This window comes from Aethalodelphis obliquidens, unplaced genomic scaffold (assembly GCF_003676395.1).
Source record: "Aethalodelphis obliquidens isolate GAN/ISIS:26980383/991018 unplaced genomic scaffold, ASM367639v1 scaffold3, whole genome shotgun sequence".
NCBI lineage: Eukaryota > Metazoa > Chordata > Mammalia > Artiodactyla > Delphinidae > Aethalodelphis > Aethalodelphis obliquidens.
This window is the reverse complement of record NW_020837947.1, coordinates 78,881,238-78,894,704: the sequence shown is the minus strand read 5'-3', so window position 1 is coordinate 78,894,704 and position 13,467 is coordinate 78,881,238. Positions and strand designations below refer to the sequence as shown.

The window sequence follows — 13,467 nt, the reverse complement described above, 5'->3', positions numbered from 1 at the left end:
TTTTTTTTTTTTTTTTTTTTTTTTTGTGGTATGCGGGCCTCTCACTGTTGTGGCGTCTCCCGTTGCAGAGCACAGGCTCCGGACGCACAGGCTCAGCGGCCATGGCTCACGGGCCCAGCCGCTCCGTGGCATGTGGGATCTTCCCGGACCGGGGCACGAACCCATGTGCCCTGCATTGGCAGGCGGACTCTCAACCACTGTGCCACCAGGGAAGCCCCAGACTAGCTTTTCTAACTGCACATGCAAAAAGAAACCCCTTTTGCAATCTCAAAAAATTTTTATCTTAACCAGTTTTCTCTGGAGTCTAAAGAATACTGTGGCCATCCTGACTGAAGGAACCTAACTTGTTTTGAATTTGGGAAATGTCAGAGATGGGAAAGGGAACATGGACTCTAATAGTGCCCATGTCTCCATTTGCTACTTCCTGGCATTGGGCAGGCCTGGATCTTGTGTGGGGAGGGGAGAGGGGCTTTCGCCCTGATAAGGGGGTGGCTGATGGGGAGCTGTGGGTTGAGATGGAGTCGGGGGCTGAAGCAGGGGGTTCATGGGGCGGGGGACAGGAGAGGTCGAGTAGAGGGTCATCTAAGAGATCTGCTGGAGAGGGAGACGGTGGGGGGGGGGGGGGGGGATAAGGCGGCAACAGAAAGACACGTGCGGCATGAGTCCCTCAGCTCCGGATGCTGACTATGGGCCATAAAGGTCTGGATGTAAGGAACCTCTGAGTCCTCTCCTTGTTTCTGCCAAAAGAGATCAAGTTGGAGGATCGTGTTATAATTTAGTGTGCCATTAGGAGGCCACTGTTCTCGGTCCCCCAGTTTATACTGGGGCCAAGCCGTGTTACAAAAGAAAATGAGCCTCTTCTATTTGAGATTTTCAGGGTCAAATTTTTCCCGTTTCTGAGGATACAGCTGACGGGTGAGTCTGAGGGAGGCTCCCGAGACATAGCAGAACCCATTCTTAGCCTGTACGCCGTAGAAAGGGGGTACTGAGAGTCACCAGCTGACAGAGAGGCGTCCCCTTTTTCCCGGTGATCTCTCCATGTGACTAAGGCACAGAATGGGCCGACTGTCCCAACAATCGCGTCTGACCGTGAGAGGTGACCCCTGAGCGTGCGACTGAGGCACCATGCGACTCGGGCAGGGAAGAAAGAAAAGAGAGAGAGATTCCCGGGACCCACCGGGTGACTCACCGCTTGGCGATGCCCTGAAATGTGAAAAGCACTCCCGGGATGGCTCAGAGGCAACACTTAGGCTCCTGTAAGTCAATCTGGACGGAGAAAAAGGTGAAAGTGTAACAGAGAAGACAGGCTGAGGAATCGGCCTCGTAGTCCTGCCGGGAAGGCAGCGGCCAAGGGGACGGGGCTCAGCGTTCTGCTTGAACCAATACGTGCCTCACGGTGCACGGAAGTTGTCTTGCTGGGGACAGATGCGCTAACAGCCTGGTCTGTTCCCTGACCCCCTTATCCTTTCACGGGAGTCTTAAAGCGGCAAGCGCCCTAATGGCTTTTAAATGCCTGACCTGTGCCCGCATAATATCAATCGGCCTAGTCCGCAGTCAGGAGGAAGACAGAGGGACCCTCACCCGTTCTGGGCGGCAGTTACTGGGGCAAAGCGAGCCGTGGAGCCTTCGGAACACACCAGGGTGTGGCCCTGGCCAGAGTTCCTCTGTTGCTTTCACGGAAGCTTGCCTGTTCACAGAGGTCCCAAGGAATGAGGAGAGGAGGTGGGGGAGGAGATGTCCCCGTACAGGCCACCAAAATGTCGTGGTCCGAGCGTGGGTTGGAAGAAGAATGTCCAGACCTGAAGAATTTTAGAAAAGAGTGAGTTTATTGAGAACAAACAGCAGAGATGGTGAGGGGTGCTGCGAATCCCGCGGGCCCACTCCCTGAGAGACCAGGGAGAGCCGACCTGTGGGCTAGTAGCCAACCTTTATAGCCTCAGGACAAAGAAAATCCCTGCTGGCAGGATGGCATTAGGTGATTGGTCAGGAGGATACAAGGTTACTACATGGTGAATATTTTGCCTAGTATGGAGTCGGGGTGGGGTGGGTGCTGTCCAGTTTAGATTAGGAGAGACCGTGGCAACAGTTGCTATGGGGGCTCGGTTAATTCTGGAGTTTTTGTCCTGTGTCCTTGATGTAGGGTGTCCTTGACATAGGGCTCCACATATAGTAGTGTGTGTATGGTAATATCCCAATTTATCCCTCCCCCCATGGCGTCACTTTCTAATGAATAGCACAGTAGTTTATAAATGAACAAGAACACAAACAGACTGGGTCCACAAAGCTTCATACAGTTCATCTGATGCCCACAAAAGTCCCTCAGCTATGTTGCTATTTTTATCTCCAAGCTAGAGGCCAGGCCTCCAAATCCAGGTCTCTGATTGCAGTCTGCCCTTCCCGGCCCTTCACGCCCGACCCGTGCTCAGGAGGGCCCGGAGGTGCACTCTGTGTTTTGCTGCCTTGTTAACACTTCCTTTATCAACCGACCTCAGTTCAGGCCTAGCTGGTGTCTGAGAACTGAACGTGAACAAATATAATTTACCAGGAGCTGCCAAGCAAATCAATAACCTGTCGAATATCAGGAAACTGCTGGTGAACACAACATCGCATTCCATCAGTCAGTCATCTCGTTCATTATAAGCTGCGTTCGTTCTACCTTGTGTGGTTTTTGTCTCACCGGAATGAACGTGGTGTTAAGTGTCGTATGTTTAATATTGTTTGCAGTGCCGCCAGCCGCTCTGAGACTGCATGGATCCGGAAATCGTAATCTTGCCTGGAGTATAAAATGCATGCAGCCTGTAGATACATGTGCATGTGTAACTGTCATCCCCATTTTCCCGTACAAATGTTTTAGAAATTACAAAGAGATATGCCCCCCCCCCGCAGAAAAAAACAAAAAACAAAACCTTTTTTTTTAGGTCTCAAAAGTTGAGGTTAAATCTAAAATCTGTTTCTAAGGCGAACACCAAACCAGTTCTCTGGTCTTTCCAGTGTCATTGTGCACAAACCGCTGTGCTTGGTCTCAGGCTTCGTTGAATCCAGGAAGGGTGTGCAAAACTGTGGAATGAGACGGACTTGAATGCAAACAGAGAGGTTCAATAAAGCTTAAATTTGCAATAAGGGAAAACTGTATCGCGGTGCCCCTACTTGCTAAGAACATTCTGTGTATTGAAGTACATGGTCGTATGCAGTTTCATCCGAGCATTTACCCACGTGGGTGGACGGCACTGCCCGAAACGTGCTAACACTGCCCTGTGCTCCGCCCGCAGCCAGAAGCTCAGCTTCAAGGAGCGCGTACGCATGGCGAGCCCGCGGGGCCAGAGCGTCAAGAGCAGGCAGGCCTCGCTGGGCGACAGGCGGTCCCCCAGCACGGACATCACCACCGAAGGCAGCCCCACCAAAGTGCAGAAGAGCTGGAGCTTCAACGACCGCACCCGCTTCCGGCCCTCGCTGCGGCTCAAGAGCTCCCAGCCCAAGCCGGTGGCAGATGGTAAGCCCGTCCCTTTTCTCCGTAACCGTTTCACTGTACGCTCGAGATGATGAGTGGTTAATTCTCTCCGGTGCCAATCGCAGAAGGAAGGATTCAACCCCAGGGGAAGAACTGTTTGTTTTCTTGGAAATTTATTCCCTGCTTTGGGCGAGTGTACAGAAGTTTACTTTTGGAAGCAACTTTGACAGCTAAGTCTATGTTTCAGGGAAGTCAGACACAGTGTTGTTAATTCTTTATCTCCAGCATATCGTTATTTCTCAGGCGAGGTGCGTATCAGGTCAACAGGACTGTGCTTCAGACGCACAGGACGTGTCTGACCTGCAAAGGCCCGAAGATGGCCAGGTGCTCGGGAACCTTGAGACACAGGGAGAAGGGGCCGGAGCCTTTCTGGACCCAGTGAGGATGCGGTTCCTTTTCTGCTAGGCTCTGTTCTCCCCTAAATCAGAGACCATTGCTCATCTTTGTTAGAGAGGTTCGCACTGAAAGTTCTTATCTAATGATAAGTGAAATTCAGGTTCTTCTTCTGAGAGGCATTAACCTATTTTATTTATCAGATTTTGTGGCAGAAGCTTACTTGCCAACACGTTTTATTGAGTGCCATATAATTTCAAGGTTTATGAAGTAAAACATTTTGCTTTTCATTTAAGATTAGCTTGGCTTTCCTTTTAAGAACACCCCCCAGGATCTCTTATCCTGGGCAAAGAACCAAAGTCAAATCGCATCTTCCATTAACACGGAAAAGCCCGCAAAGGCCGTCAGCCCCGCTGTGTGCACTTCCGAGCAGAACCTGCGTGCTCCCAGGCAGCGGGATAAAATTAACAACCCGGGCCCACAGTGACCTCAGGCTCCCTCGGCCCCCGGCCCTCCCAGCCCATTCAGAGCTCGTGGGGCCGCCCCCCACTCTCGGGGATGCCCCCGGAGTTCCCTCCTCACACTTCACACCCGGGAACGTCGGGCTCTCCCAGCAGCGCCCAGTGGCTGACCCGGCACAGGCCCTCCTGGCGGAGCTCGCAGCTGCCATCTGGGCTGCACACTTGACCCGCCAGCTGCCCTCCTCCTGCCGCTGTGCTAAGGTGGGAAGTGCTCCCCCCAGCACCGGACACCCCTCCCGGCCCTACACCAAGCCCCCAGTGTCCCGAGTCACTGGCGGCCCAGATCTCAGTGTCCTCTGGTCTCCGCACTCTCCTCCCTAGGAATTGGCTGAAAGCCCATGAACAGCTGAGTCAAGACTTAGCAGTTACAAGGCTTGTGTAGCACTCAAAATAGACTTGCCAGATATAAATGGACACATGATTTCTGGAAGGCAAGTTGGCAATAGATATCAAGAGGCCTTTACATCTGCCTAAGCTTGGACGCCTCCCACCCACCAACGCCATTTCTAGGATACAGTCGATATAATGAAGTAGCAGACGTTAGAAAAGATGCTATAAGTCTAAAATTATTGAAATAGATAAAGGATCACAAAAAGTAAATTATTCCATCTTGGCTGTGTGTGGATGTGTGTGTAAATTCATATATTTATAGTAAAAGTTCTGGAAAGATTTATAACAATGAATGAACAGTTACCTCCAAGAGGTAAGATCAGAGTTATATTTTGTTTCTTCATGTTGTTCATCTGTATTTCCTATTATTTCTGCAATGAACATGTAAAGCTTTTGTGATAAAAAGGCAGAAGAGGATTTTCTATTAAAAAATCAGGTCCTCCTCTCAGACACTGCCCTTTTCCTCTCCCTCACTCTGGGGGCCCTTGGTCTAACTGGTGGCCGCCAAACCCCTCTCCTCAGGTGCCATTCCTCCTGGTCTCGGTGCCGGGGACTAGCCTTCACCGAGGGTAGACGTGGACTGTCTAATGAGGTTTGACAGCTCCTACTACGAATAGAACTGTATTAGGCTCCAGGGCTGCCATAACAAAGTACCACAGACTGGGTGGCTTAAACAACAGAAACTTATTTTCTCACAGTTCCGGAGGCTACAAGTCTGAGATCTCCTTGGGTCACAGACGGCCACCTTCTCCCTGTGTCTCCACTTCTTCCCTCTGTGCATGTCTGTGTCCAGATTTCCTCCTCTTATAAGGACACCAGTCATATTGGATTAGAACCCACTCAGATGACCTCATTTTAACTTCATTATCTCTTTCAAGACCCTGTCTCTGAATTCTCAGGGACTGAGGGCCGGGACTTCAGCACATGGAATTTGTCGGGATGCCATTCAGCCCATACCGGAGCCCCTGCAAACTCACAGCATAGCATCCCCGGGGGTGCACACAGCTCCAACCCTCGCCCTGGGTCCACACGCACTGGAAACGCATGTATTGCCACAGCGGGTCCTTACCCTTCCAACGTGGGCTTCAGAAAGCATCGCTTCCGTGCTGTGAGGTCCTTACGGTTGGCTGAGCACATCTAAATATAAAAGTCAGACAATCCAGATTCTGAATATGGAAAATGAATTCTACTTGTGTGTTTGGCCAGAGGGGAAGCATTTTTCAAAGACTCCTAGAGTCAGCACTATCCATCACACTCTCTTCAGTTACTGCAAAGATGTCTCAGAGGTCAGACAAATAGAAACAGAAGTCCTGTTCTCTTCCAAACCACAAATTGGAAAGGTCTCCAACCATGCATTTTCTACCTCATCTCGTACAAGTGCAGTTCTCTTTGGTTAGAAGGGAATTGCTTTTCCCTGGTTGATACCTGTCTGAATTGGTTCTGAGTCCCCCAAGCGACAGGAGGCCGACTGCTGTCCTGTTGAAGTAGCTTTGTTGGCTGCCCACCCGCAAGAGACCATGACTCCTGACTCCCTGCTCCGTACAGTAGCCCAGAACCTTGACCTCTGATTTACCTCATGGTTAGATGTTGGGAAAACAGAAATTCACTTTTTATAGAAAAAGAAAACTGAAGTAGCTATCAAATAAATGTAGACTTCAATTTATACATTTTTATATATAGTGCCTCTATGTGTTTTAAGTATTTCTAAAATCCACTTATTACCCATAGAAAATAATACATAATACTGCATCCAACTCCCAATTATTCTGGATCTATTTGCTCATTCGCTTCTGAGGCTCTTTTTTTTCTACTTCTGTTTTCCCTTTACATATTTTAGGCATTTCAATGCCCATTAACAGCTCAGGGAGAGTGGATGAATAGCAGAGAGAAAAATAGAAATTCAGACTGGCCTTGAGGTTAATAACTAACTTACATTTGGAAAATAATGAGCCTGTTAACTAAAAGACACCATAATAGGAAAACAAAAGAAGTTTAAGGTTAATCTGTAAATTTTAATGATTCTTCCCAAATCTGATAGCCTTTACTACAGATGGTATTATTGTTATAATTTAATGACTCTTACAAAAGGTTAGTAAGTATTGCATGTTGTTTTTATTTGCTATCATTTTTGATGAAATTTACATGTTACATTTTAAAGGACACAATTTTAAATTCCACATCCATGTGTACCAGAGAAGTGGACAGTAACAGGCAGATGTTGTCACCAGAAATTTACAAAGAGCAAAAGGAAGAAAGTAAACTGTAAGGGACTAGGGTGGTGTTGCCTGCCATAGCAAACTGATTTTGACCAATATGATATGAATAGTAGTTTTAGTTTATAAATCTCATAATAAGAGAGAGAAATGTTCCACTAGTCAATCAGTAGTATTTAAGCCTCTTCTTACAATCTCAGAATTTAGGTAGGATACGACTTTTTTAGATTCCGTATATAATGAGTGTGTGATCTTGCATTTTGTAGCCTTCTGTGTGGCTTATTTCAATTGGCATAATGGCCTCCACGTTCATCCATCTTGTTGCAAATGGCAGGACATCTTTCTTTTTCAAGGATGAGTAGTACTCCATTGTATAATTTATACCACAATTTCATTTCACTATATGTATATGTATATCAAGTCATCATGGTGTACACTTTAAATATGTACAATTTTCATTTTAAAAATAAAATAAATTAGGTGGCTTAAAAATATTTGTATTTTAATATACAAGAATAATAATGATGAAAGTAACATTTATTGGCTGGCACTGTTCTGAATGCTTTACTTCGATGATTTCATTTAATTCTTCCAATAACCCTATGAGGGAAGCAAGTCGTGATCCCCATCTTGTGAATGAGGGAGCTGAGAGCTGCCCAGATCTAAGCCGTGAGCAGGGCAGCCTTGGTGCACACCCAGACCATCTGATTTCCCAGCCCTCCTGGAGGACACGTTCAGAGCTGCACCCTCAGATGTCGTATCGGTTTCCCTTTAAGCATCTTTCATTTCTCCTTTTTCGCACTGTTGCTCTTCCATCTTCAGTTGGCCAGATCCCCCTCCCTTAGAAGCCATTCGACTTTGCCACTGGCCCACCCCTCCTTCTCCCAGCCTCAGCTGCCAAACCTCTGAGCTGCATTGTCTTCAAAGAGTGGAAGATTCGGGGCTTCCCTGGTGGCGCAGTGGTTGAGAGTCCTCCTGCCGATGCAGGGGACACGGGTTCGTGCCCCGGTCCGGGAATATTCCACATGCCGCGGAGCGGCTGGGCCCGTGAGCCATGGCCACTGAGCCTGCGCGTCCGGAGCCTGTGCTCCACAATGGGAGAGGCCACAACAGTGAGAGGGCCGCGTACCGCAAAAAAAAAAAAGAGAGTGGAAGATTCGGCAAATTGGGAAACGGCCTTTAGATGACCCGTCTCTGTGTCAATCAAGCACCCAGCAGAGGCTCAGGATCACAGCCATCTGGCCTGCATTTGTCACCCAAGGAGGGAGGCAAACCGTGAGGCCATCTGAGGTCTGTTTCCAGATGCAGAAGGTGGTATCAGGAGATGGACAGCCATCAGCACAGACGAGCACATGGAACGTGGCGGAAGCAAGTCCAAGGAATGCCAGGCAGCAGAGCCCAAACGATGAAATTAGGGAGAGCTAGGGGCAAGCCGAGGTTTCTGGTGACTAGTTAGGTTGCTATCAAAGAGGCTGTGGTGACGGACCCTGCTGTACTGGGAATGCCTTTCAGAGTTGCATCAAAGAGCACGAAAATCTCGACAGAGATAAGGCAGTAGCTGGAGGTGGCTCCACCCTGTAGAGCGTGAAAAAAAAAAATCTGTCTCGAATACTGCATGTAACATGCATGTCTTAACATGTGTAACATTGTTGCTGCTCAAGGAAACACATCAGTTCTTGTGGGAAGCCCTCAGGGCTCGTGCTGGCTGCTCTAGTTCATGATAAAGACTAGCAGCCTTGGGTGCAGGGGTCCCCGAGCAGAGGCTGGGGGGCAAAGAGGCAAAATGCCTGCCGATCATGGGGGTCCCTGAGGCCCGTTCCCTTGTTCCAGGCACTGCAAGGAGCTCTTCTCTCTTCACTTCTCTTCTTTGCCTTTCTCCTGCAGCCAGGGTACCCGCTAGGGTGCCTTTGGCTGCAGGGCACAGAGAAGCAGGCTCCACTACCTTAACCAGTAGGGAAATGTATCATCAACACTACGTGAAGAGAAGGTCAGAGGCGGGACAGCTCCCAACCAGGAGGCAGGCGCCCTGGCTCCCCTGCTCTCGGCTCTCTCCTTCCGCTCTGCCCAGCTGTGGTCTGTGTGCTGCTTCCTCCAAGCTGGCAGCCGGATGGCTACGAGCATCTCCCCCACACACGGCGCTTTGACAGGCAAAGGGGGGACCGCCCTAGGTTGTGAGGAAAACGGTCCAGTCACGTCTTATGTGGCAAAACTGGGTCTCACGCCTGAAATGACCACTGGTGAGGAGAGCAGGCGCTGGAGTTGCCCGTCGGCATCCAGCACCTGGTCTGCGGCCAGACTCCTCCATGGCGAGTAGGTCAGGGGACGGGGCAGGGGGTGTGACTGGAGAGATGTGAGGGCTTCTGTTTGGGGATCGGCTCTTGGGAGAAAACCTCCAGTGGTGTCTGACACAACCAAGAAATCTTCCCTGCTTCGTCGTGAAGGTGGCAGGGAAGAAGGCCCCTAAACATGCTTCCTCCCCAGTATTCTGTCCACACGTCATTTCTGTTCCTCTGAGCGTCTGAAAGCCAGATTGGGACATGTTTTTGGTTTATTTCTTGTTTATCATTATCTTTTTCTTTTTCCTCCTTTCTTTCATCACCTAATCTCCATGAGACCGTGACCGCAGACTGGCCCAACTCCTTGTATTTCAAAAGAAGGACAAAGTGGGTAAAGCAAAACCTAGGGAAAAATAAATGAATTCGGATTGAGATAATACAATCTGTCCTCACGTGCAGTCGGCCCAGATTGTGGGCTTCCTATCACCACGGCCACCAGGGGAAAACTGGGGCAGCCGCCTTCCTCAGCACCTCCTCACGGCCCCAGACGCCCCGTGCCTCAGGCTGCTTGCCTGGTACCCCATCTTCCCTTTGGGTGAATGACAGCCGACTGGGTCTCACCTGAAATGAGCAAAAGAGAAGAAATGCACAGCCCAGGATGCCGGAACCCTCAACTCCTCTAGAAGGTAGAACGTCACCTCTGTCCCCTGGGTCCCCGGCCCACCGTCTCGTAAACATCTTGTTTGAGATTGTCAGTAGATCAACGGGAACAATGGCAAAAGGGGAGCATTTTAGTGCAGTGGTTTTGCAACCAGCCTCAACTAACAGACTCCTGTACCCACAACGGGGTATTCTCCTCCAGGCAGCATACATCACAAGCTGCCAGCATTTCATATTTCACCCAGCCGCACACACGGCCCTTTCATCTGGTGCTGGGCCTCTTCTGCGCTTCTTTTCCAATGGCATCTGCTTCCCTCGTGTTTTTCTCAGTCTCCCCAGTTGACATTTTTGGTGTTTCCACAAAATGCCAAGCACAGCACTGCACTTAGCGTTTTTCCTGACTTCCTGCACTGTTGATCCAGCTTCAACCAGACTCTGATTATCGTTTTCCACAATACATGATACCTCCTGGCACTTTATGAAATTACCTGTTGATGACTCTGCCTCGTGTTGACAGATTCAGTTCTTGTGAAGGCTGTCTTCCCTCAGGGCTTCAGCTGGACCCTGGAAGGGACCCCTGACTGGGGAGCTCACCCACTCCTCTGAGCTCCACCTGGAACAAAGCCTGAGGGTTTTCTTTCACACCAGAACAAAAGGATTTCCTGAGAATGACTGGGTCGAAAGTCTGGAAATTAAAAGTCCAGTCTATGCCCAACTTAACTGTTGGCATGATTCTGTGCAAAAGCCTGTAGGGTATTTAGTAGGAATCTGAAACACACTTTCCATCCCTCACCAAGGTAACTGGTGAAAAGCATTACCTGGAGGAATCACCTCAATTCCTGTCCACGGGTTTCATTTCTCCTTAGTTGTCCGGGTTCCCCATTTATTCAGCCAGGGACGGGTCCTGCTCCTCTCCTGGGGGTCCTGCACCCTCCCTGTCCCCCAGCATCTGCTCTTGTGTCCCAGGGTTCTTATCCCTATGGGGGGTTGGGGAGAAGAGACCTTTCAATCTCTGGTTATAGACTCTAAGAGATTAGGTATTTATCGTATTTCCGGTAAATGGTTGCTTTTTCCAATACTTTTTGTGAAATGCCTGTTCCTCGTTTTTAATTACTGGGGAAATGCGTTTCTACTTTGATTGAACTGGAGATTGCCGTGGCTTTCTATTCTAATCCAAGTACTCTGTATCACAGAACAAGATTTCTGTCCAGATTTCTCTAGGTTCTTCCCCAATGTTTGTTGTCACCCTACAGTGATAGGGAAAATTATGTTTGGTTTCTCGTGGTGGGGAAAAAATAGCTCCCTGCTTTAGATCTGAGTTTTGAATGGATTCTACCTCCTTTCTTCTGGCAGAATCTAAGATGCCAGGTGACCTCTGAGTACAACCTTACGCCATGTCTTTCCACCTTCTGCGGATCCAGGTTTTATTGAGAATTGCAGGGTTGTGTAAATTGGCGCTCTGAATTTTGTTTCTCCAGCACAGCAGAGTGTGTGTGCATGTGTACGTGGGTGCTTTAAAATGAATTAGAATGCTGTATTCGTTATCTGTTACTTATGGACACTTACACTCTCACAGTCTCTGAGGTCAGGAGTCCTGCAGTGACTTGGCTGGGTGATTCTGGCTCAGAGTCAGGCTCTTGCTGGGCCCAATGTCATCTCAAGGCTCAGTGAGGGGTAGGGGGTGGGGGGTCCATTCTCAGCTCACTGCAGCACTTGCTGGCAGGTCTCACTCCCTCCTCACATCGGCCCCTTCATTCATTGCCTGGACGTCCTCGTGTGGTTCAGCCGCAGAGACAGTACATGCTCAAGAGACGGAGAGAGTACCCAAGACAGAGGCTGCCGTCTTTTCAAAGAACCAGCTTTTAGATTCGTTGATCTTTTCTGTTGTTTGCTTCATCTCTGTTTCATTTATTTCTGCTCTGATCTTTATGATTTCTTTCCTTCTACTAACTTGGGGTTTTGTTCCTGTTTCTCTAGTTGCTTTAGGTGTAAGTTTAGGTTGTTTCTTTGAGATTTTTCTTCTTTCCTGAGGTAAGATTGTTTGCTATAAACTTCCCTGTTAGAACTGTTTCTGCTGTGTCCCGTAGGTCTTGGATCATCGTGCTTTCATTTTCGTTTCTCTCTGGGTGATGTTGATTTCCTCTTTGTTTTCATCAGCAATCCATTGGCTGTTTAGCGGCATATTGTTTAGCCTCCACGTGTCTGTGTTTTTTACAGTTTTTTTCTTATAGCTGATTTCTCATCTCATAGTGTTGTGGTCAGAAAAAATTCTTGATATGACTTGTTTTCTTAAATTTACTGAGGCTCACTTTGTGGCCTAGCATGTGTTCCATCCTGGAGAATGTTCCATGTGCGCTTGAGAAGAATGTGGATTCTGCTTTTAGATGGAATGCTCTATAACTGTCAGTTAAGTCCATCTGGTCTATTGGGTCATTTAAGGCCTGTGTTTCCTTGTTGATTTTCTGTCTGGATGATCTGTCCATTGGTGTAAATGGGGTGTTAAAGTCCCCCACTGTTATTGTGTTACTGTCGATTTCCCCTTTCATGGCTGCTAGTATTCGCCTTATGTATTGAGGTGCTCCTACGCTGGGTGCATATATATTTAAACTTGTTATATCTTTTTCTTGGATTGATCCCTTGATCATTATGTAGTGTCCTTCTTTGTCTCTGTGGCAGTCTTTAAAGTCTACTTTGCCTGATATGAGTATTGCTACTCCAGCTTTCTTTTGATTTCCATTTGCATGGAATACCTTTTTCCATCCCCTCACTTTCAGTCTGTGTGTGTCTCTAGATCTGAAGTGGTTCTCTTGTAGACAGCATATATATGGGTCTTGTTTTTGTATCCATTCAGCCAGTCTACATCTTTTGGTTGGGGTATTTAATCCATTTACATTTAAGGTAATTATCAATATGTATGTTCTTATTGCCATTTTTTTAATTGTTTTGGATTTGTTTTTGTAGGTCTTTTTTCTTCCATTCTTCTTTTGTTCCCTTCCCTTGTGATTTGCTGACTAACTTTAGAATGGTATTTGGATTGCTTTTTCTTTCTGTGTGTATGTATGTATTGTAGATTTTTGGTTTGCGGTTACCATGAGGTTTTGATATAGCAGTCTATATATAAACAAGGTTGTTTTGAGTTGCTGGTCTTTTAATTTCAAATACATTTCCAATATCCTGCATTTGTACTTCCCTCTTCTCATGATTGCTGGTTTTGATATCATATTTGTGTGTGGATGATTTCCTACCTTTATTGTATGTTTACCTTTACCGGTGAGCATTTCCATTTGTAATTTTCTTGTTTCTAGTTGTGGCCTTTTCTTTTCTGCCTAGAGAAGTTTCTTTACCATTTGTTGCAAAGCTGGTTCGGTGATGCTGAATTCTTTTAGCTTTTGCTTGTCTGTAAAACTTTTGATTTCTCCATCGAATCTGAATGAGATCCTTGCTGGGTAGAGTAATCTTGGTTGTAGGTTTTTTCCCTTTCATCACTTTAAATATATCCTGCCATTCCCTTCTGGCCTGCAGAGTTTCTGCTGAGAAATCAGCTGATAACCTTATGGAAATTCCCT

At 47.7% G+C, this 13,467-nt stretch overlaps 1 protein-coding gene across 2 annotated transcripts in view; it reads left to right on the top strand.

The window, feature by feature from the left end:
• The window catches only part of KCNQ5 (potassium voltage-gated channel subfamily Q member 5), a 579,268-nt gene that overhangs the window by 515,373 nt on the left and 50,428 nt on the right, over nt 1-13,467 (top strand). For both annotated transcript variants that reach the window (XM_027092557.1, XM_027092551.1), the window contains one exon: nt 3,270-3,490. In XM_027092557.1, the coding sequence (XP_026948358.1) occupies nt 3,270-3,490 (221 nt within the window). The remainder of the gene's footprint in view (nt 1-3,269; nt 3,491-13,467) is intronic.